Below are 27,027 nucleotides of genomic sequence, written 5' to 3'. Positions count from 1 at the left end.
CTCCACACTGTATATATATTGTAATCACAGGCATGAGGTGCGCTCACTTTTCACTAGGCCCCACACTGTATATACTGTAATCACAGGCATGAGGTGCACTCACTCTTCACTAGGCCCCACACTGTATATACTGTAATAACAGGCATGAGGTGCGCTCACTCTTCACTAGGCCCCACACTGTATATACTGTAATAACAGGCATGAGGTGCACTCACTCTTCACTAGGCCCCACACTGTATATACTGTAATAACAGGCATGAGGTGCGCTCACTCTTCACTAGGCCCCACACTGTATATACTGTAATAACAGGCATGAGGTGCACTCACTCTTCACTAGGCCCCGCACTGGATATATACTGTAATAATAGGCATGAGGTGCGCTCACTCTTCACTAGGCCCCGCACTGGATATATACTGTAATAACAGGCATGAGGTGCATTCACTCTTCACTAGGCCCCACACTGTATATACTGTAATAACAGGCATGAGGTGCACTCACTCTTCACTAGGCCCCACACTGTATATACTATAATAACAGACATGAGGTGCACTCACTCTTCACTAGGCCCCGCACTGTATATACTGTAATAACAGGCATGAGGTGCGCTCACTCTTCACTAGGCCCCACACTGGATATACGGTAATAACAGACATGAGGTGCGCTCACTCTTCACTAGGCCCCGCACTGTATATACTGTAATAACAGGCATGAGGTGCGCTCACTCTTCACTAGGCCCCACACTGGATATACTGTAATAACAGACATGAGGTGCACTCACTCTTCACTAGGTCCCACACTGTATATATACTGTAATAACAGGCATGAGGTGCACTCACTCTTCACCAGGCGCCTCACTGGATATACTAAAATAACAGGCATGAGGTGCGCTCACTCTTCACTAGGCCCCACACTGGATATATACTGTAATAACAGACATGAGGTGCGCTCACTCTTCACTAGGCCCCGCACTGGATATACTGTAATAACAGGCATGAGGTGCACTCACTCTTCACCAGGCGCCTCACTGGATATACTAAAATAACAGGCATGAGGTGCGCTCACTCTTCACTAGGCCCCACACTCGATATACTGTAATAACAGGCATGAGGTGCGCTCACTCTTCACCAGGTCCCACACTGGATATATACTGTAATAACAGGCATGAGGTGCGCTCACTCTTCACTAGGCTCCACACTGTATATATACTGTAATAACAGGCATGAGGTGCGCTCACTCTTCACTAGGCCCCACACTCGATATACTGTAATAACAGACATGAGGTGCGCTCACTCTTCACCAGGCGCCTCACTGGATATACTAAAATAACAGGCATGAGGTGCGCTCACTCTTCACTAGGCCCCACACTCGATATACTGTAATAACAGGCATGAGGTGCGCTCACTCTTCACCAGGTCCCACACTGGATATATACTGTAATAACAGGCATGAGGTGCGCTCACTCTTCACTAGGCTCCACACTGTATATATACTGTAATAACAGGCATGAGGTGCGCTCACTCTTCTCTAGGCCCCACACTCGATATACTGTAATAACAGACATGAGGTGCGCTCACTCTTCACCAGGTCCCACACTGGATATACGGTAATAACAGGCATGAGGTGCACTCGCTTTTCACCCAGCCCTGCACTGGATATACTGTAACAACAGGCATGAGGTGCGCTCACTCTTCACTAGGCCCCGCACTGTATATACTGTAATAACAGGCATGAGGTGCACTCACTCTTCACCAGGTCCCACACTGAATATACTGTAATAACAGGCATGAGGTGCACTCACTCTTCACTAGGCCCCACACTGGATATACTGTATTAGCAGGCATGAGGTGCGCTCACTCTTCACCCAGACCCGTACTAGATATACTGTAATAACAGGCATGAGGTGCGCTCACTTTTCACCAGGCCCTGCACTGGATATACTGTAATAACAGGCATGAGGTGCGCTCACTCTTCACCAGGTCCCGCACTGGATATATACTGTAATAACAGACATGAGGTGCACTCACTCTTCACTAGGCCCCGCACTGGATATATACTGTAATAACAGACATGAGGTGCACTCACTCTTCACTAGGCCCCGCACTGTATATACTGTAATAACAGGCATGAGGTGCGCTCACTCTTCACTAGGCCCCACACTGGATATACTGTAATAACAGGCATGAGGTGTACTCACTCTTCACTAGGCTCCACACTGTATATACTGTAATAACAGGCATGAGGTGCGCTCACTCTTCACTAGGCCCCACATTGGATATACTGTAATAACAGGCATGAGGTGCACTCACTCTTCACTAGGCCCCGCACTGTATATACTGTAATAACAGGCATGAGGTGCACTCACTCTTCACTAGGCCCCACACTGGATATACTGTAATAACAGGCATGAGGTGCACTCACTCTTCACTAGACCCCACACTGTATATACTGTAATAACAGGCATGAGGTGCACTCACTCTTCACTAGGCCCCACACTGGATATACTGTAATAACAGACATGAGGTGCGCTCACTCTTCACTAGGCCCCACACTGTATATATACTGTAATAACAGGCATGAGGTGCACTCACTCTTCACTAGACCCCACACTGTATATACTGTAATAACAGGCATGAGGTGCACTCACTCTTCACTAGGCCCCACACTGGATATACTGTAATAACAGACATGAGGTGCGCTCACTCTTCACTAGGCCCCACACTGTATATATACTGTAATAACAGGCATGAGGTGCACTCACTCTTCACTAGACCCCACACTGTATATACTGTAATCACAGACATGAGGTGCACTCACTCTTCACTAGGCCCCACACTGGATATATACTGTAATAACAGGCATGAGGTGCACTCACTCTTCACTAGACCCCACACTGTATATACTGTAATAACAGGCATGAGGTGCGCTCACTCTTCACTAGGCCCCACACTGGATATACTGTAATAACAGGCATGAGGTGCGCTCACTCTTCACTAGGCCCCACACTGTATATATACTGTAATAACAGGCATGAGGTGCGCTCACTCTTCACTAGGCCCCGCACTGGATATACTGTAATAACAGGCATGAGGTGCACTCACTCTTCACTAGGCCCCACACTGGATATACTGTAATAACAGGCATGAGGTGCACTCACTCTTCACCAGGTCCCACATTGGATATACTGTAATAACAGGCATGAGGTGCACTCACTCTTCACCAGGTCCCACATTGGATATACTGTAATAACAGACATGAGGTGCACTCACTCTTCACTAGGCCCCACACTGTTTATATACTGTAATAACAGGCATGAGGTGCGCTCACTCTTCACTAGGCCCCACACTGGATATACTGTAATAACAGGCATGAGGTGCGCTCACTCTTCACTAGACCCCACACTGTATATACTGTAATCACAGACATGAGGTGCACTCACTCTTCACTAGACCCCACACTGGATATACTGTAATAACAGGCATGAGGTGCGCTCACTCTTCACTAGGCCCCACACTGGATATACTGTAATAACAGGCATGAGGTGCACTCACTCTTCACTAGACCCCACACTGGATATACTGTAATAACAGGCATGAGGTGCGCTCACTCTTCACTAGGCCCCACACTGGATATACTGTAATAACAGGCATGAGGTGCACTCACTCTTCACTAGGCCCCACACTGGATATACTGTAATAACAGGCATGAGGTGCACTCACTCTTCACTAGGCCCCACACTGTATATATACTGTAATAACAGGCATGAGGTGCGCTCACTCTTCACTAGGCCCCACACTGTATATACTGTAATAACAGGCATGAGGTGCGCTCACTCTTCACTAGGCTCCACACTGTATATATACTGTAATAACAGACATGAGGTGCGCTCACTCTTCACTAGGCCCCACACTGTATATATACTGTAATAACAGACATGAGGTGCGCTCACTCTTCACTAGGCCCCGCACTGGATATACTGTAATAACAGACATGAAGTGCACTCACTCTTCACTAGGCCCCGCACTGGATATATACTGTAATAACAGGCATGAGGTGCACTCACTCTTCACTAGGCCCCACACTGTATATACTGTAATAACAGGCATGAGGTGCGCTCACTCTTCACTAGGCCCCGCACTGTATATACTGTAATAACAGGCATGAGGTGCGCTCACTCTTCACTAGGCCCCACACTGAATATACTGTAATAACAGGCATGAGGTGCGCTCACTCTTCACTAGGCCCCACACTGTATATACTGTAATAACAGACATGAGGTGCGCTCACTCTTCACTAGGCCCCGCACTGTATATACTGTAATAACAGGCATGAGGTGCGCTCACTCTTCACTAGGCCCCACACTGGAAATATACTGTAATAACAGGCATGAGGTGCGCTCACTCTTCACTAGGCCCCACACTGGATATACTGTAATAACAGGCATGAGGTGCGCTCACTCTTCACTAGGCTCCACACTGTATATACTGTAATAACAGGCATGAGGTGCGCTCACTCTTCACTAGGCTCCACACTGTATATATATTGTAATCACAGGCATGAGGTGCGCTCACTCTTCACTAGGCTCCACACTGTATATATATTGTAATCACAGGCATGAGGTGCGCTCACTCTTCACTAGGCCCCACACTGTATATACTGTAATCACAGGCATGAGGTGCACTCACTCTTCACTAGGCCCCACACTGTATATACTGTAATAACAGGCATGAGGTGCGCTCACTCTTCACTAGGCCCCACACTGTATATACTGTAATAACAGGCATGAGGTGCACTCACTCTTCACTAGGCCCCACACTGTATATACTGTAATAACAGGCATGAGGTGCGCTCACTCTTCACTAGGCCCCACACTGTATATACTGTAATAACAGGCATGAGGTGCACTCACTCTTCACTAGGCCCCGCACTGGATATATACTGTAATAACAGGCATGAGGTGCGCTCACTCTTCACTAGGCCCCGCACTGGATATATACTGTAATAACAGGCATGAGGTGCGCTCACTCTTCACTAGGCCCCGCACTGGATATATACTGTAATAACAGACATGAGGTGCACTCACTTCACTAGGCCCCACACTGTATATACTATAATAACAGACATGAGGTGCACTCACTCTTCACTAGGCCCCGCACTGTATATACTGTAATAACAGGCATGAGGTGCGCTCACTCTTCACTAGGCCCCACACTGGATATACGGTAATAACAGACATGAGGTGCGCTCACTCTTCACTAGGCCCCGCACTGTATATACTGTAATAACAGGCATGAGGTGCGCTCACTCTTCACTAGGCCCCACACTGGATATACTGTAATAACAGACATGAGGTGCACTCACTCTTCACTAGGTCCCACACTGTATATATACTGTAATAACAGGCATGAGGTGCACTCACTCTTCACTAGGCCCCGCACTGTATATACTGTAATAACAGGCATGAGGTGCACTCACTCTTCACTAGGCCCCACACTGTATATACTGTAATAACAGGCAGGAGGTGCACTCACTCTTCACTAGGCCCCACACTGGATATACTGTAATAACAGGCATGAGGTGCACTCACTCTTCACTAGGCCCCACACTGTATATATACTGTAATAACAGGCATGAGGTGCGCTCACTCTTCACTAGGCCCCACACTGTATATACTGTAATAACAGGCATGAGGTGCGCTCACTCTTCACTAGGCTCCACACTGTATATATACTGTAATAACAGACATGAGGTGCGCTCACTCTTCACTAGGCCCCACACTGTATATATACTGTAATAACAGACATGAGGTGCGCTCACTCTTCACTAGGCCCCGCACTGGATATACTGTAATAACAGACATGAGGTGCACTCACTCTTCACTAGGCCCCGCACTGGATATATACTGTAATAACAGGCATGAGGTGCACTCACTCTTCACCAGGCCCCACACTGTATATACTGTAATAACAGGCATGAGGTGCACTCACTCTTCACTAGGCCCCGCACTGGATATATACTGTAATAACAGGCATGAGGTGCGCTCACTCTTCACTAGGCCCCGCACTGGATATATACTGTAATAACAGGCATGAGGTGCGCTCACTCTTCACTAGGCCCCGCACTGGATATATACTGTAATAACAGACATGAGGTGCACTCACTTCACTAGGCCCCACACTGTATATACTATAATAACAGACATGAGGTGCACTCACTCTTCACTAGGCCCCGCACTGTATATACTGTAATAACAGGCATGAGGTGCGCTCACTCTTCACTAGGCCCCACACTGGATATACGGTAATAACAGACATGAGGTGCGCTCACTCTTCACTAGGCCCCGCACTGTATATACTGTAATAACAGGCATGAGGTGCGCTCACTCTTCACTAGGCCCCACACTGGATATACTGTAATAACAGACATGAGGTGCACTCACTCTTCACTAGGTCCCACACTGTATATATACTGTAATAACAGGCATGAGGTGCACTCACTCTTCACTAGGCCCCGCACTGTATATACTGTAATAACAGGCATGAGGTGCACTCACTCTTCACTAGGCCCCACACTGTATATACTGTAATAACAGGCAGGAGGTGCACTCACTCTTCACTAGGCCCCACACTGGATATACTGTAATAACAGGCATGAGGTGCACTCACTCTTCACTAGGCTCCACACTGGATATATACTGTAATAACAGGCATGAGGTGCGCTCACTCTTCACTAGGCCCCACACTGGATATACTGTAATAACAGGCATGAGGTGCACTCACTCTTCACTAGGCCCCGCACTGTATATACTGTAATAACAGGCATGAGGTGCGCTCACTCTTCACTAGGCTCCACACTGTATATACTGTAATAACAGGCATGAGGTGCACTCACTCTTCACTAGGCTCCACACTGGATATACTGTAATAACAGGCATGAGGTGCGCTCACTCTTCACTAGGCTCCACACTGGATATACTGTAATAACAGGCATGAGGTGCGCTCACTCTTCACTAGGCTCCACACTGTATATATATTGTAATCACAGGCATGAGGTGCGCTCACTCTTCACTAGGCTCCACACTGTATATACTGTAATAACAGGCATGAGGTGCACTCACTCTTCACTAGGCCCCACACTGGATATACTGTAATAACAGGCATGAGGTGCACTCACTCTTCACCAGGCCCCGCACTGGATATACTGTAATAACAGGCATGAGGTGCGCTCACTTTTCACCAGGCCCCACACTGTATATACTGTAATAACAGGCATGAGGTGCACTCACTCTTCACTAGGCCCCGCACTGGATATATACTGTAATAACAGGCATGAGGTGCACTCACTCTTCACTAGGCCCCACACTGTATATACTGTAATAACAGGCATGAGGTGCACTCACTCTTCACTAGGCCCCACACTGTATATACTGTAATAACAGGCATGAGGTGCACTCACTCTTCACCAGGCCCCACACTGGATATACTGTAATAACACATGAGGTGCGCTCACTCTTCACTAGGCCCCACACTGTATATATACTGTAATAACAGGCATGAGGTGCGCTCACTCTTCACTAGGCCCCGCACTGTATATACTGTAATAACAGGCATGAGGTGCACTCACTCTTCACTAGGCCCCACACTGTATATACTGTAATAACAGGCATGAGGTGCACTCACTCTTCACCAGGCCCCACACTGGATATACTGTAATAACACATGAGGTGCGCTCACTCTTCACTAGGCCCCGCACTGTATATACTGTAATAACAGACATGAGGTGCGCTCACTCTTCACTAGGCCCCACACTGGATATACTGTATTAGCAGGCATGAGGTGCGCTCACTCTTCACCCAGACCCGTACTAGATATACTGTAATAACAGGCATGAGGTGCGCTCACTCTTCACTAGGCCCCACACTGTATATACTGTAATAACAGGCATGAGGTGCACTCACTCTTCACTAGGCCCCACACTGTATATACTGTAATAACAGGCATGAGGTGCACTCACTCTTCACCAGGCCCCACACTGGATATACTGTAATAACACATGAGGTGCGCTCACTCTTCACTAGGCCCCGCACTGTATATACTGTAATAACAGACATGAGGTGCACTCACTCTTCACTAGGCCCCGCACTGGATATACTGTAATAACAGGCATGAGGTGCGCTCACTCTTCACTAGGCCCCGCACTGGATATACTGTAATAACAGGCATGAGGTGCACTCACTCTTCACTAGGCCCCACACTGGATATATACTGTAATAACAGGCATGAGGTGCACTCACTCTTCACTAGGCCCCACACTGGATATACTGTAATAACAGGCATGAGGTGCGCTCACTCTTCACTAGGCCCCACACTGTATATACTGTAATAACAGGCATGAGGTGCGCTCACTCTTCACTAGGCCCCGCACTGGATATACTGTAATAACAGGCATGAGGTGCACTCACTCTTCACTAGGCCCCACACTGGATATATACTGTAATAACAGGCATGAGGTGCACTCACTCTTCACTAGGCCCCACACTGGATATACTGTAATAACAGGCATGAGGTGCGCTCACTCTTCACTAGGCCCCACACTGGATATACTGTAATAACAGGCATGAGGTGCACTCACTCTTCACTAGGCCCCGCACTGGATATACTGTAATAACAGGCATGAGGTGCGCTCACTTTTCACCAGGCCCCACACTGTATATACTGTAATAACAGGCATGAGGTGCACTCACTCTTCACTAGGCCCCGCACTGGATATATACTGTAATAACAGGCATGAGGTGCACTCACTCTTCACTAGGCCCCACACTGTATATACTGTAATAACAGGCATGAGGTGCACTCACTCTTCACTAGGCCCCACACTGTATATACTGTAATAACAGGCATGAGGTGCACTCACTCTTCACCAGGCCCCACACTGGATATACTGTAATAACACATGAGGTGCGCTCACTCTTCACTAGGCCCCGCACTGTATATACTGTAATAACAGGCATGAGGTGCGCTCACTCTTCACTAGGCCCCACACCAGATATACTGTAATAACAGGCATGAGGTGCACTCACTCTTCACTAGGCCCCACACTGTATATACTGTAATAACAGGCATGAGGTGCACTCACTCTTCACTAGGCCCCACACTGTATATACTGTAATAACAGGCATGAGGTGCGCTCACTCTTCACTAGGCCCCGCACTGTATATACTGTAATAACAGACATGAGGTGCACTCACTCTTCACTAGGCCCCACACTGGATATACTGTATTAGCAGGCATGAGGTGCGCTCACTCTTCACCCAGACCCGTACTAGATATACTGTAATAACAGGCATGAGGTGCGCTCACTCTTCACTAGGCCCCACACTGTATATACTGTAATAACAGGCATGAGGTGCACTCACTCTTCACTAGGCCCCACACTGTATATACTGTAATAACAGGCATGAGGTGCACTCACTCTTCACTAGGCCCCGCACTGGATATACTGTAATAACAGGCATGAGGTGCGCTCACTCTTCACTAGGCCCCGCACTGGATATACTGTAATAACAGGCATGAGGTGCACTCACTCTTCACTAGGCCCCACACTGGATATATACTGTAATAACAGGCATGAGGTGCACTCACTCTTCACTAGGCCCCACACTGGATATACTGTAATAACAGGCATGAGGTGCGCTCACTCTTCACTAGGCCCCACACTGTATATACTGTAATAACAGGCATGAGGTGCGCTCACTCTTCACTAGGCCCCGCACTGGATATACTGTAATAACAGGCATGAGGTGCACTCACTCTTCACTAGGCCCCACACTGGATATATACTGTAATAACAGGCATGAGGTGCACTCACTCTTCACTAGGCCCCACACTGGATATACTGTAATAACAGGCATGAGGTGCGCTCACTCTTCACTAGGCCCCACACTGTATATACTGTAATAACAGGCATGAGGTGCACTCACTCTTCACTAGGCCCCACACTGTATATACTGTAATAACAGGCATGAGGTGCACTCACTCTTCACCAGGCCCCACACTGGATATACTGTAATAACACATGAGGTGCGCTCACTCTTCACTAGGCCCCGCACTGTATATACTGTAATAACAGACATGAGGTGCACTCACTCTTCACTAGGCCCCGCACTGGATATACTGTAATAACAGGCATGAGGTGCGCTCACTCTTCACTAGGCCCCGCACTGGATATACTGTAATAACAGGCATGAGGTGCACTCACTCTTCACCAGGCGCCTCACTGGATATACTAAAATAACAGGCATGAGGTGCGCTCACTCTTCACTAGGCCCCACACTCGATATACTGTAATAACAGGCATGAGGTGCGCTCACTCTTCACCAGGTCCCACACTGGATATATACTGTAATAACAGGCATGAGGTGCGCTCACTCTTCACTAGGCCCCGCACTGGATATACTGTAACAGGCATGAGATGCACTCACTCTTCACCAGGTCCCACACTGAATATACTGTAATAACAGGCATGAGGTGCACTCACTCTTCACTAGGCCCCACACTGGATATACTGTATTAGCAGGCATGAGGTGCGCTCACTCTTCACCCAGACCCGTACTAGATATACTGTAATAACAGGCATGAGGTGCGCTCACTTTTCACCAGGCCCTGCACTGGATATACTGTAATAACAGGCATGAGGTGCGCTCACCCTTCACTAGGCTCCACACTGGATATACTGTAATAACAGGCATGAGGTGCGCTCACTCTTCACCAGGTCCCGCACTGGATATATACTGTAATAACAGACATGAGGTGCACTCACTCTTCACTAGGCCCCGCACTGTATATACTGTAATAACAGACATGAGGTGCGCTCACTCTTCACTAGACCCCACATTGTATATACTGTAATAACAGGCATGAGGTGCACTCACTCTTCACTAGGCCCCGCACTGTATATACTGTAATAACAGACATGAGGTGCACTCACTCTTCACTAGGCCCCACACTGTATATACTGTAATAACAGGCATGAGGTGCACTCACTCTTCACTAGGCCCCACACTGTATATACTGTAATAACAGGCATGAGGTGCACTCACTCTTCACTAGGCCCCACATTGTATATACTGTAATAACAGGCATGAGGTGCACTCACTCTTCACTAGGCCCCACACTGGATATACTGTAATAACAGGCATGAGGTGCACTCACTCTTCACCAGGTCCCACATTGGATATACTGTAATAACAGGCATGAGGTGCACTCACTCTTCACTAGGCCCCGCACTGGATATATACTGTAATAACAGGCATGAGGTGCACTCACTCTTCACTAGGCCCCACACTGTATATACTGTAATAACAGGCATGAGGTGCACTCACTCTTCACCAGGCCCCACACTGGATATACTGTAATAACAGGCATGAGGTGCACTCACTCTTCACCAGGTCCCACACTGAATATACTGTAATAACAGGCATGAGGTGCGCTCACTCTTCACTAGGCCCCACACTGTATATACTGTAATAACAGGCATGAGGTGCACTCACTCTTCACTAGGCCCCGCACTGTATATACTGTAATAACAGGCATGAGGTGCACTCACTCTTCACCAGGTCCCACACTGAATATACTGTAATAACAGGCATGAGGTGCGCTCACTCTTCACTAGGCCCCACACTGTATATACTGTAATAACAGGCATGAGGTGCACTCACTCTTCACTAGGCCCCACACTGTATATACTGTAATAACAGGCATGAGGTGCACTCACTCTTCACTAGGCCCCACACTGGATATATACTGTAATAACAGACATGAGGTGCACTCACTCTTCACTAGGCCCCGCACTGTATATACTGTAATAACAGGCATGAGGTGCGCTCACTCTTCACTAGGCCCCACACTGGATATACTGTAATAACAGACATGAGGTGCGCTCACTCTTCACTAGGCCCCGCACTGTATATACTGTAATAACAGGCATGAGGTGCACTCACTCTTCACTAGGCCCCGCACTGGATATACTGTAATAACAGGCATGAGGTGCGCTCACTCTTCACTAGGCCCCGCACTGGATATACTGTAATAACAGACATGAGGTGCGCTCACTCTTCACTAGGCCCCGCACTGTATATACTGTAATAACAGACATGAGGTGCACTCACTCTTCACTAGGCCCCACACTGGATATACTGTAATAACAGGCATGAGGTGCGCTCACTCTTCACTAGGCCCCACACTGGATATACTGTAACAACAGGCATGAGGTGCACTCACTCTTCACTAGGCCCCGCACTGTATATACTGTAATCACAGGCATGAGGTGCGCTCACTCTTCACTAGGCCCCACACTGGATATACTGTAATAACAGGCATGAGGTGCACTCACTCTTCACTAGGCCCCACACTGTATATACTGTAATAACAGGCATGAGGTGCGCTCACTCTTCACCAGGCCCCACACTGTATATACTGTAATAACAGGCATGAGGTGCACTCACTCTTCACTAGGCTCCACACTGGATATACTGTAATAACAGGCATGAGGTGCACTCACTCTTCACTAGGCCCCACACTGTATATACTGTAATAACAGGCATGAGGTGCGCTCACTCTTCACTAGGCCCCACACTGTATATACTGTAATAACAGGCATGATGTGCACTCACTCTTCACTAGGCCCCACACTGTATATACTGTAATAACAGGCATGAGGTGCACTCACTCTTCACTAGGCCCCACACTGGATATACTGTAATAACAGGCATGAGGTGCGCTCACTCTTCACTAGGCCCCACACTGTATATACTGTAATAACAGGCATGAGGTGCGCTCACTCTTCACCAGGCCCCACACTGTATATACTGTAATAACAGGCATGAGGTGCACTCACTCTTCACTAGGCTCCACACTGGATATACTGTAATAACAGGCATGAGGTGCACTCACTCTTCACTAGGCCCCACACTGTATATACTGTAATAACAGGCATGATGTGCACTCACTCTTCTCTAGGCCCCACACTGTATATACTGTAATAACAGGCATGAGGTGCGCTCACTCTTCACTAGGCCCCGCACTGTATATACTGTAATAACAGGCATGAGGTGCGCTCACTCTTCACTAGGCCCCACACTGTATATACTGTAATAACAGACATGAGGTGCGCTCACTCTTCACTAGGCCCCGCACTGGATATACTGTAATAACAGGCATGAGGTGCGCTCACTCTTCACTAGGCCCCGCACTGGATATACTGTAATAACAGGCATGAGGTGCACTCACTCTTCACTAGACCCCGCACTGTATATACTGTAATAACAGGCATGATGTGCACTCACTCTTCACTAGGCCCCACACTGTATATACTGTAATAACAGGCATGAGGTGCGCTCACTCTTCACTAGGCCCCGCACTGTATATACTGTAATAACAGGCATGAGGTGCGCTCACTCTTCACTAGGCCCCACACTGTATATACTGTAATAACAGACATGAGGTGCGCTCACTCTTCACTAGGCCCCGCACTGGATATACTGTAATAACAGGCATGAGGTGCGCTCACTCTTCACTAGGCCCCGCACTGGATATACTGTAATAACAGGCATGAGGTGCACTCACTCTTCACTAGACCCCGCACTGTATATACTGTAATAACAGGCATGAGGTGCACTCACTCTTCACCAGGTCCCACACTGAATATACTGTTGTAGCAGACATTAAACGCACTCTGTATTTACCAGGAACCCCGTACTGGATGTACTGTATACAGGCGCCATATATTGGTTATACTTACGGAACCAGTATGAGTCGGCCAGGACCCCGCACTAGCTTATGACTCATAAGAAGACACTAGTATAGGTATTACCATGACCCTGCACTGGATATGCTGTATACAGCCATATACTGGTTATGCTTACGGAACCAGTATGAGTCGGCCAGGACCCCACAATGGCTAATGACTCATAAGAAGACACTGGTACAGATATTACCAGGACCCCGCACTGGATATGCTGTATACAGCCATATACTGGTTATGCTTACGGAACCAGTATGAGTCGGCCAGGACCCCGCACTAGCTTATGACTCATAAGAGGACACTAGTACAGATATTACCAGGACCCCGCACTGGATATGCTGTATACAGCCATATACTGATTATGCTTACGGAACCAGTATGAGTCGGCCAGGACCCCGCACTAGCTTATGACTCATAAGAGGACACTGGTACAGATATTACCAGGACCCCGCGCAGGTAAGGCATGAAGCTCAGAACATACTCTGAAACCAGGTCACTGCCAGGAACCCTGCACTTATAACGTTGCAGCCAGGACCCCGCAAGGCCAATCAAAAGATCTGTGAGTCCAATAACATCCAAAACAAAGGGAAACAGGATTCGGTGGAAAACATCCTACTGGTGGAATGAGGACAAAATTAAACACAGGTGTGATCTGTAGGAGAGGGTTCTTATCAGGTCAGCAATTAACTATGCTAATTTCTTGATTATCTTGCTAGGTGGACGGTCCTAGGGTGGAGTCTGGGGGATGAAAGATAAATCTGTGTGCTGCCTAAGGACTCAAGGAAATGACTGTATGTCCTGTTATATGACTGTATATCCTGTTATATGACTGTATATCCTGTTATATGACTGTATATCCTGTTATATGACTGTATATCCTGTTATATGACTGTATATCCTGTTATATGACTGTATATCCTGTTATATGACTGTATATCCTGTTATATGACTGTATATCCTGTTATATGACTGTATATCCTGTTATATGACTGTATATCCTGTTATATGACTGTATATCCTGTTATATGGCTGTATATCCTGTTATATGACTGTATATCCTGTTATATGACTGTATATCCTGTTATATGACTGTATATCCTGTTATATGACTGTATATCCTGTTATATGGCTGTATATCCTGTTATATGACTGTATATCCTGTTATATGACTGTATATCCTGTTATATGACTGTATATCCTGTTATATGACTGTGTATCCTGTTATATGGCTGTGTATCCTGTTATATGACTGTATATCCTGTTATATGACTGTATATCCTGTTATATGACTGTATATCCTGTTATATGACTGTATATCCTGTTATATGACTGTATATCCTGTTATATGACTGTATATCCTGTTATATGACTGTATATCCTGTTATATGGCTGTATATCCTGTTATATGACTGTATATCCTGTTATATGACTGTATATCCTGTTATATGACTGTATATCCTGTTATATGACTGTATATCCTGTTATATGGCTGTATATCCTGTTATATGACTGTATATCCTGTTATATGACTGTATATCCTGTTATATGGCTGTATATCCTGTTATATGGCTGTGTATCCTGTTATATGACTGTATATCCTGTTATATGACTGTATATCCTGTTATATGACTGTATATCCTGTTATATGACTGTGTATCCTGTTATATGACTGTATATCCTGTTATATGACTGTATATCCTGTTATATGACTGTATATCCTGTTATATGGCTGTATATCCTGTTATATGACTGTATATCCTGTTATATGACTGTATATCCTGTTATATGACTGTGTGTCCTGTTATATGACTGTGTGTCCTGTTATATGACTGTGTATCCTGTTATATGACTGTATATCCTGTTATATGACTGTATATCCTGTTATATGACTGTATATCCTGTTATATGACTGTATATCCTGTTATATGACTGTATATCCTGTTATATGGCTGTATATCCTGTTATATGACTGTATATCCTGTTATATGACTGTATATCCTGTTATATGACTGTATATCCTGTTATATGGCTGTGTATCCTGTTATATGACTGTATATCCTGTTATATGACTGTATATCCTGTTATATGACTGTATATCCTGTTATATGACTGTGTATCCTGTTATATGACTGTATATCCTGTTATATGACTGTGTATCCTGTTATATGACTGTATATCCTGTTATATGACTGTATATCCTGTTATATGACTGTATATCCTGTTATATGGCTGTATATCCTGTTATATGACTGTATATCCTGTTATATGACTGTATATCCTGTTATATGACTGTATATCCTGTTATATGGCTGTGTATCCTGTTATATGACTGTATATCCTGTTATATGACTGTATATCCTGTTATATGACTGTATATCCTGTTATATGGCTGTATATCCTGTTATATGACTGTATATCCTGTTATATGACTGTATATCCTGTTATATGACTGTGTATCCTGTTATATGACTGTATATCCTGTTATATGACTGTGTATCCTGTTATATGACTGTATATCCTGTTATATGACTGTATATCCTGTTATATGACTGTATGTCCTGTTATATGACTGTATATCCTGTTATATGACTGTATATCCTGTTATATGACTGTGTATCCTGTTATATGACTGTGTATCCTGTTATATGACTGTGTCCTGTTATATGACTGTATGTCCTGTTATATGACTGTATGTCCTGTTATATGACTGTATGTCCTGTTATATGACTGTATGTCCTGTTATATGACTGTATATCCTGTTATATGACTGTGTATCCTGTTATATGACTGTGTATCCTGTTATATGACTGTATATCCCGTTATATGACTGTATATCCCGTTATATGACTGTATATCCCGTTATATGACTGTGTATCCCGTTATATGACTGTGTATCCCGTTATATGACTGTGTATCCCGTTATATGACTGTGTATCCCGTTATATGACTGTGTATCCCGTTATATGACTGTGTATCCCGTTATATGACTGTGTGTCCCGTTATATGACTGTGTGTCCTGTTATATGACTGTGTGTCCTGTTATATGACTGTGTGTCCTGTTATATGACTGTGTGTCCTGTTATATGACTGTGTGTCCTGTTATATGACTGTGTGTCCTGTTATATGACTGTGTGTCCTGTTATATGACTGTGTGTCCTGTTATATGACTGTGTGTCCTGTTATATGACTGTATATCCTGTTATATGACTGTGTGTCCTGTTATATGACTGTGTGTCCTGTTATATGACTCTGTGTCCTGTTATATGACTGTATGTCCTGTTATATGACTGTATATCCTGTTATATGACTGTATATCCTGTTATATGACTGTATATCCTGTTGACTCGCTCTCCTCTTCTATAGTTATTTTCCCCCTAAGGATGGAGAAGGACAGAGACCCGATGGAGGAGAAAATCTTATACCTCAGCCTAGAGATCATCTACCTACTGACTGGAGAGGTAAGTGATAATGTATCCTGCCTCATGTCTTCTATCTCTTCATAAACGCTGGAGAGTTAAAGGGATAAAGTGACATCAGTGTCTCCATACACAGGATTACATGGTAGTGAAGAAGATGGCTGAAGAGGATGAAGGCCGGACCATGAGACAGGGTCATATATCACTGCCTCCACCAAACTCACTACTACAGAAGGGAAAGCAGGAGATCCGGGAACTTATCAACACAATGACTGAGCTGCTGACTGGAGAGGTGACACTGCTGGGACATTATACAGTAATGGAGGGGTCTGGTGATGACTGGAGAGGTGACACTACTGGGACATTATACAGTAATAGAGGGGTCTGGTGATGACTGGAGAGGTGACACTGCTGGGACATTATACAGTAATGGAGGGGTCTGGTGATGACTGGAGAGGTGACACTGCTGGGACATTATACAGTAATGGAGGGGTCTGGTGATGACTGGAGAGGTGACACTGCTGGGACATTATACAGTAATGGAGGGGTCTGGTGATGACTGGAGAGGTGACCCTGCTGGGACATTATACAGTAATGGAGGGGTCTGGTGATGACTGGAGAGGTGACACTGCTGGGACATTATACAGTAATGGAGGGGTCTGGTGATGACTGGAGAGGTGACACTGCTGGGACATTATACAGTAATGGAGGGGTCTGGTGATGACTGGAGAGGTGACACTGCTGGGACATTATACAGTAATGGAGGGGTCTGGTGATGACTGGAGAGGTGACACTGCTGGGAATGCTGGGACATTATACAGTAATGGAGGGGTCTGGTGATGACTGGAGTAGGTGACACTGCTGGAAATGCTGGGACATTATACAGTAATGGAGGGGTCTGGTGATGACTGGAGAGGTGACACTGCAGGGACATTATACAGTAATGGAGGGGTCTGGTGTTGACTGGAGAGGTGACACTGCTGGGACATTATACAGTAATGGAGGGGTCTGGTGATGACTGGAGAGGTGACACTGCTGGGACATTATACAGTAATGGAGGGGTCTGGTGATGACTGGAGAGGTGACACTGCTGGGACATTATACAGTAATGGAGGGGTCTGGTGATGACTGGAGAGGTGACACTGCTGGGACATTGTACAGTAATGGAGGGGTCTGGTGATGACTGGAGAGGTGACACTGCTGGGACATTATACAGTAATGGAGGGGTCTGGTGATGACTGGAGAGGTGACACTGCTGGGACATTATACAGTAATGGAGGGGTCTGGTGATGACTGGAGAGGTGACACTGCTGGGAATGCTGGGACATTATACAGTTATGGAGGGGTCTGGTGATGACTGGAGAGGTGACACTGCTGGGACATTATACAGTAATGGAGGGGTCTGGTGATGACTGGAGAGGTGACACTGCTGGGACATTATACAGTAATGGAGGGGTCTGGTGATGACTGGAGAGGTGACACTGCTGGGAATGCTGGGACATTATACAGTAATGGAGGGGTCTGGTGATGACTGGAGAGGTGACACTGCTGGGACATTATACAGTAATGGAGGGGTCTGGTGATGACTGGAGAGGTGACACTGCTGGGACATTATACAGTAATGGAGGGGTCTGGTGATGACTGGAGAGGTGACACTGCTGGGACATTATACAGTAATGGAGGGATCTGATGACTGGAGAGGTGACGCTGCTGGGACATTATACAGTAATGGAGGGGTCTGGTGATGACTGGAGAGGTGACACTGCTGGGACATTATACAGTAATGGAGGGGTCTGGTGATGACTGGAGAGGTGACACTGCTGGGACATTATACAGTAATTGAGGGGTCTGGTGATGACTGGAGAGGTGACACTGCTGGGACATTATACAGTAATGGAGGGGTCTGATGACTGGAGAGGTGACACTGCTGGACATTATACAGTAATGGAGGGGTCTGGTGATGACTGGAGAGGTGACACTGCTGGGAATGCTGGGACATTATACAGTAATGGAGGTGTCTGGTGATGACTGGAGAGGTGACACTGCTGGGACATTATACAGTAATGGAGGGATCTGATGACTGGAGAGGTGACACTGCTGGGACATTATACAGTAATGGAGGGGTCTGGTGATGACTGGAGAGGTGACACTGCTGGGACATTATACAGTAATGGAGGGATCTGGTGATGACTGGAGAGGTGACCCTGCTGGGACATTATACAGTAATGGAGGGGTCTGGTGATGACTGGAGAGGTGACACTGCTGGGACATTATACAGTAATGGAGGGGTCTGGTGATGACTGGAGAGGTGACACTGCTGGGACATTATACAGTAATGGAGGGGTCTGGTGATGACTGGAGAGGTGACACTGCTGGGAATGCTGGGACATTATACAGTAATGGAGGTGTCTGGTGATGACTGGAGAGGTGACACTGCTGGGACATTATACAGTAATGGAGGGATCTGATGACTGGAGAGGTGACACTGCTGGGAATGCTGGGACATTATACAGTAATGGAGGGGTCTGGTGATGACTGGAGAGGTAACACTGCTGGGAATGCTGGGACATTATACAGTAATGGAGGGGTCTGGTGATGACTGGAGAGGTGACACTGCTGGGACATTATACAGTAATGGAGGGGTCTGGTGATGACTGGAGAGGTGACACTGCTGGGACATTATACAGTTATGGAGGGGTCTGGTGATGACTGGAGAGGTGACACTGCTGGGACATTATACAGTAATGGAGGGGTCTGGTGATGACTGGAGAGGTGACACTGCTGGGACATTATACAGTAATGGAGGGGTCTGGTGATGACTGGAGAGGTGACACTGCTGGGACATTATACAGTAATGGAGGGGTCTGGTGATGACTGGAGAGGTGACACTGCTGGGACATTATACAGTAATGGAGGGGTCTGGTGATGACTGGAGAGGTGACACTGCTGGGACATTATACAGTAATGGAGGGGTCTGGTGATGACTGGAGAGGTGACACTGCTGGGACATTATACAGTAATGGAGGGGTCTGGTGATGACTGGAGAGGTGACACTGCTGGGACATTATACAGTAATGGAGGGGTCTGGTGATGACTGGAGAGGTGACACTGCTGGGACATTATACAGTAATGGAGGGTCTGGTGATGACTGGAGAGGTGACACTGCTGGGACATTATACAGTAATGGAGGGGTCTGGTGATGACTGGAGAGGTGACACTGCTGGGACATTATACAGTAATGGAGGGGTCTGGTGATGACTGGAGAGGTGACACTGCTGGGAATGCTGGGACATTATACAGTAATGGAGGGGTCTGGTGATGACTGGAGAGGTGACACTGCTGGGAATGCTGGGACATTATACAGTAATGGAGGGGTCTGGTGATGACTGGAGAGGTGACACTGCTGGGAATGCTGGGACATTATACAGTAACACCACTGGAGGGGTCGGGGTGATGACTGTATCATTATGTGTCAGGTTCCTATAAGGTGTCAGGACGTGGCGGTCTATTTCTCCATGGAGGAGTGGGAGTATGTAGAAGGACACAAGGATCAGTACAAGGATCAGGTCATGATGGAGGATCAGCAGCCCCTCACATCACCAGGTAATAGACATGAAATATACCTATGTATATGAGGACAATTTCTCAATAATAATTTGTCCGTGCTAATGAGGGACAAGTATTTGCACAAATTTCGGTTTGGGAACCATTATCTCCTATTAGACTTTTATCAAGTTACTGTGTGCCAACACAATACACAACATGAAGACATATACCAGATAACACAATACACAACATGGAGACATATACCAGATAACACAATACACAACATGGAGACATATACCAGATAACACAATACACAACATGGAGACATATACCAGATAATACAATACACAACATGGAGACATATACCAGATAACACAATACACAACATGGAGACATATACCAGATAACACGATACACAACATGGAGACATATACCAGATAACACAATACACAACATGGAGACATATACCAGATAACACAATACACAACATGGAGACATATACCAGATAACACAATACACAACATGGAGATATATACCAGATAACACAATACACAACATGGAGACATATACCAGATAACACAATACACAACATGGAGACATATACCAGATAACACAATACACAACATGGAGACATATACCAGATAATACACAACATGGAGACATATACCAGATAACACAATACACAACATGGAGAAATATACCAGATAACACAATACACAACATGGAGACATATACCAGATAACACAATACACAACATGGAGACGTATACCAGATAACACAATACACAACATGGAGACATATACCAGATAACACAATACACAACATGGAGACATATACCAGATAACACAATACACAACATGGAGACATGTACCAGATAACACAATACATAACATGGAGACATATACCAGATAACACGATACACAACATGGAGACATATACCAGATAACACAATACACAACATGTAGACATATACCAGATAACACAATACACAACATGGAGACATATACCAGATAACACAATACACAACATGGAGACATATACCAGATAACACGATACACAACATGGAGACATATACCAGATAACACTATACACAACATGGAGACATATACCAGATAACACAATACACAACATGGAGACATATACCAGATAACACAATACACAACATGGAGACATATACCAGATAACACAATACACAACATGGAGACATATACCAGATAACACAATACACAACATGGAGACATATACCAGATAATACAATACACAACATGGAGACATATACCAGATAACACCATACACAACATGGAGACATATACCAGATAACACGATACACAACATGGAGACATATACCAGATAACACAATACACAACATGGAGACATATACCAGATAACACAATACACAACATGGAGACATATACCAGATAACACAATACACAACATGGAGATATATACCAGATAACACAATACACAACATGGAGACATATACCAGATAACACAATACACAACATGGAGACATATACCAGATAACACAATACACAACATGGAGACATATACCAGATAATACACAACATGGAGACATATACCAGATAACACAATACACAACATGGAGAAATATACCAGATAACACAATACACAACATGGAGACATATACCAGATAACACAATACACAACATGGAGACGTATACCAGATAACACAATACACAACATGGAGACATATACCAGATAACACAATACACAACATGGAGACATATACCAGATAACACAATACACAACATGGAGACATGTACCAGATAACACAATACATAACATGGAGACATATACCAGATAACACGATACACAACATGGAGACATATACCAGATAACACAATACACAACATGGAGACATATACCAGATAACACAATACACAACATGGAGACATATATACCAGATAACACAATACACAACATGGAGACATATACAAGATAACACAATACACAACATGGAGACATATACCAGATAACACAATACACAACATGGAGACATATACCAGATAACACAATACACAACATGGAGACATATACCAGATAACACAATACATAACATGGAGACATATATCAGATAACACAATACACAACATGGAGACATATACCAGATAACACACTACACAACATGGAGACATATACCAGATAATACAATACACAACATGGAGACATATATCAGATAACACAATACACAACATGGAGACATATACCAGATAACACAGTACACAACATGGAGACATATATACCAGATAACACAATACACAACATGGAGACATATATACCAGATAACACAATACACAACATGGAGACATATACCAGATAACACGATACACAACATGGAGACATATACCAGATAATACAATACACAACATGGAGACATATATCAGATAACACAATACACAACATGGAGACATATACCAGATAACACAATACACAACATGGAGACATATATACCAGATAATACAATACACAACATGGAGACATATACCAGATAACACAATACACAACATGGAGACATATATACCAGATAACACTATACACAACATGGAGACATATACCAGATAACACAATACACAACATGGAGACATATACCAGATAACACAATACACAACATGGAGACATATACCAGATAACACAATACACAACATGGAGACATATACCAGATAACACAATACACAACATGGAGACATATACCAGATAACACAATACACAACATGGAGACATATATACCAGATAATACAATACACAACATGGAGACATATACCAGATAACACAATACACAACATGGAGATATGTACCAGATAACGCAATACACAACATGGAGACATATACCAGATAACACAATACACAACATGGAGACATATATACCAGATAACACAATACACAACATGGAGACATATACCAGATAACACAATACACAACATGGAGACATATACCTGATAACACAATACACAACATGGAGACATATACCAGATAACACTATACACAACATGGAGACATATACCAGATAACACAATACACAACATGGAGATATATACCAGATAACACAATACACAACATGGAGATATATACCAGATAACACAATACACAACATGGAGACATATACCAGATAACACAATACACAACATGGAGACATATACCAGATAACACAATACACAACATGGAGACATATACCAGATAATACAATACACAACATGGAGACATATACCAGATAACACCATACACAACATGGAGACATATACCAGATAACACGATACACAACATGGAGACATATACCAGATAACACAATACACAACATGGAGACATATACCAGATAACACAATACACAACATGGAGACATATACCAGATAACACAATACACAACATGGAGATATATACCAGATAACACAATACACAACATGGAGACATATACCAGATAACACAATACACAACATGGAGACATATACCAGATAACACAATACACAACATGGAGACATATACCAGATAATACACAACATGGAGACATATACCAGATAACACAATACACAACATGGAGAAATATACCAGATAACACAATACACAACATGGAGACATATACCAGATAACACAATACACAACATGGAGACGTATACCAGATAACACAATACACAACATGGAGACATATACCAGATAACACAATACACAACATGGAGACATATACCAGATAACACAATACACAACATGGAGACATGTACCAGATAACACAATACATAACATGGAGACATATACCAGATAACACGATACACAACATGGAGACATATACCAGATAACACAATACACAACATGGAGACATATACCAGATAACACAATACACAACATGGAGACATATATACCAGATAACACAATACACAACATGGAGACATATACAAGATAACACAATACACAACATGGAGACATATACCAGATAACACAATACACAACATGGAGACATATACCAGATAACACAATACACAACATGGAGACATATACCAGATAACACAATACATAACATGGAGACATATATCAGATAACACAATACACAACATGGAGACATATACCAGATAACACACTACACAACATGGAGACATATACCAGATAATACAATACACAACATGGAGACATATATCAGATAACACAATACACAACATGGAGACATATACCAGATAACACAGTACACAACATGGAGACATATATACCAGATAACACAATACACAACATGGAGACATATATACCAGATAACACAATACACAACATGGAGACATATACCAGATAACACGATACACAACATGGAGACATATACCAGATAATACAATACACAACATGGAGACATATATCAGATAACACAATACACAACATGGAGACATATACCAGATAACACAATACACAACATGGAGACATATATCAGATAACACAATACACAACATGGAGACATATACCAGATAACACAGTACACAACATGGAGACATATATACCAGATAACACTATACACAACATGGAGACATATACCAGATAACACAATACACAACATGGAGACATATACCAGATAACACAATACACAACATGGAGACATATACCAGATAACACAATACACAACATGGAGACATATACCAGATAACACAATACACAACATGGAGACATATACCAGATAACACAATACACAACATGGAGACATATATACCAGATAATACAATACACAACATGGAGACATATACCAGATAACACAATACACAACATGGAGATATGTACCAGATAACGCAATACACAACATGGAGACATATACCAGATAACACAATACACAACATGGAGACATATATACCAGATAACACAATACACAACATGGAGACATATACCAGATAACACAATACACAACATGGAGACATATACCTGATAACACAATACACAACATGGAGACATATACCAGATAACACTATACACAACATGGAGACATATACCAGATAACACAATACACAACATGGAGATATATACCAGATAACACAATACACAACATGGAGATATATACCAGATAACACAATACACAACATGGAGACATATACCAGATAACACAATACACAACATGGAGACATATACCAGATAACACAATACACAACATGGAGACATATACCAGATAATACAATACACAACATGGAGACATATACCAGATAACACCATACACAACATGGAGACATATACCAGATAACACGATACACAACATGGAGACATATACCAGATAACACAATACACAACATGGAGACATATACCAGATAACACAATACACAACATGGAGACATATACCAGATAACACAATACACAACATGGAGATATATACCAGATAACACAATACACAACATGGAGACATATACCAGATAACACAATACACAACATGGAGACATATACCAGATAACACAATACACAACATGGAGACATATACCAGATAATACACAACATGGAGACATATACCAGATAACACAATACACAACATGGAGAAATATACCAGATAACACAATACACAACATGGAGACATATACCAGATAACACAATACACAACATGGAGACGTATACCAGATAACACAATACACAACATGGAGACATATACCAGATAACACAATACACAACATGGAGACATATACCAGATAACACAATACACAACATGGAGACATGTACCAGATAACACAATACATAACATGGAGACATATACCAGATAACACGATACACAACATGGAGACATATACCAGATAACACAATACACAACATGGAGACATATATACCAGATAACACAATACACAACATGGAGACATATACAAGATAACACAATACACAACATGGAGACATATACCAGATAACACAATACACAACATGGAGACATATACCAGATAACACAATACACAACATGGAGACATATACCAGATAACACAATACACAACATGGAGACATATATCAGATAACACAATACACAACATGGAGACATATACCAGATAACACACTACACAACATGGAGACATATACCAGATAATACAATACACAACATGGAGACATATATCAGATAACACAATACACAACATGGAGACATATACCAGATAACACAGTACACAACATGGAGACATATATACCAGATAACACAATACACAACATGGAGACATATATACCAGATAACACAATACACAACATGGAGACATATACCAGATAACACAATACACAACATGGAGACATATATACCAGATAACACAGTACACAACATGGAGACATATATACCAG

General features: G+C 43.8%; 1 protein-coding gene across 7 annotated transcripts in view; it reads left to right on the top strand.

The window, feature by feature from the left end:
* The window catches only part of LOC130297455 (zinc finger protein 585A-like), an 87,574-nt gene that overhangs the window by 52,620 nt on the left and 7,927 nt on the right, over positions 1–27,027 (top strand). For all 7 annotated transcript variants that reach the window (XM_056549989.1, XM_056549971.1, XM_056549977.1 and 4 more), the window contains 3 exons: positions 17,162–17,256; positions 17,351–17,506; positions 20,691–20,817. In XM_056549989.1, the coding sequence (XP_056405964.1) occupies positions 17,162–17,256; positions 17,351–17,506; positions 20,691–20,817 (378 nt within the window). The remainder of the gene's footprint in view (positions 1–17,161; positions 17,257–17,350; positions 17,507–20,690; positions 20,818–27,027) is intronic.

Source organism: Hyla sarda, chromosome 1 (genome assembly GCF_029499605.1).
Source record: "Hyla sarda isolate aHylSar1 chromosome 1, aHylSar1.hap1, whole genome shotgun sequence".
NCBI classification, from domain to species: domain Eukaryota; kingdom Metazoa; phylum Chordata; class Amphibia; order Anura; family Hylidae; genus Hyla; species Hyla sarda.
The sequence above is the reverse complement of the archived record's forward strand: the minus strand, read 5'-3'. Positions and strand labels throughout refer to the sequence as shown.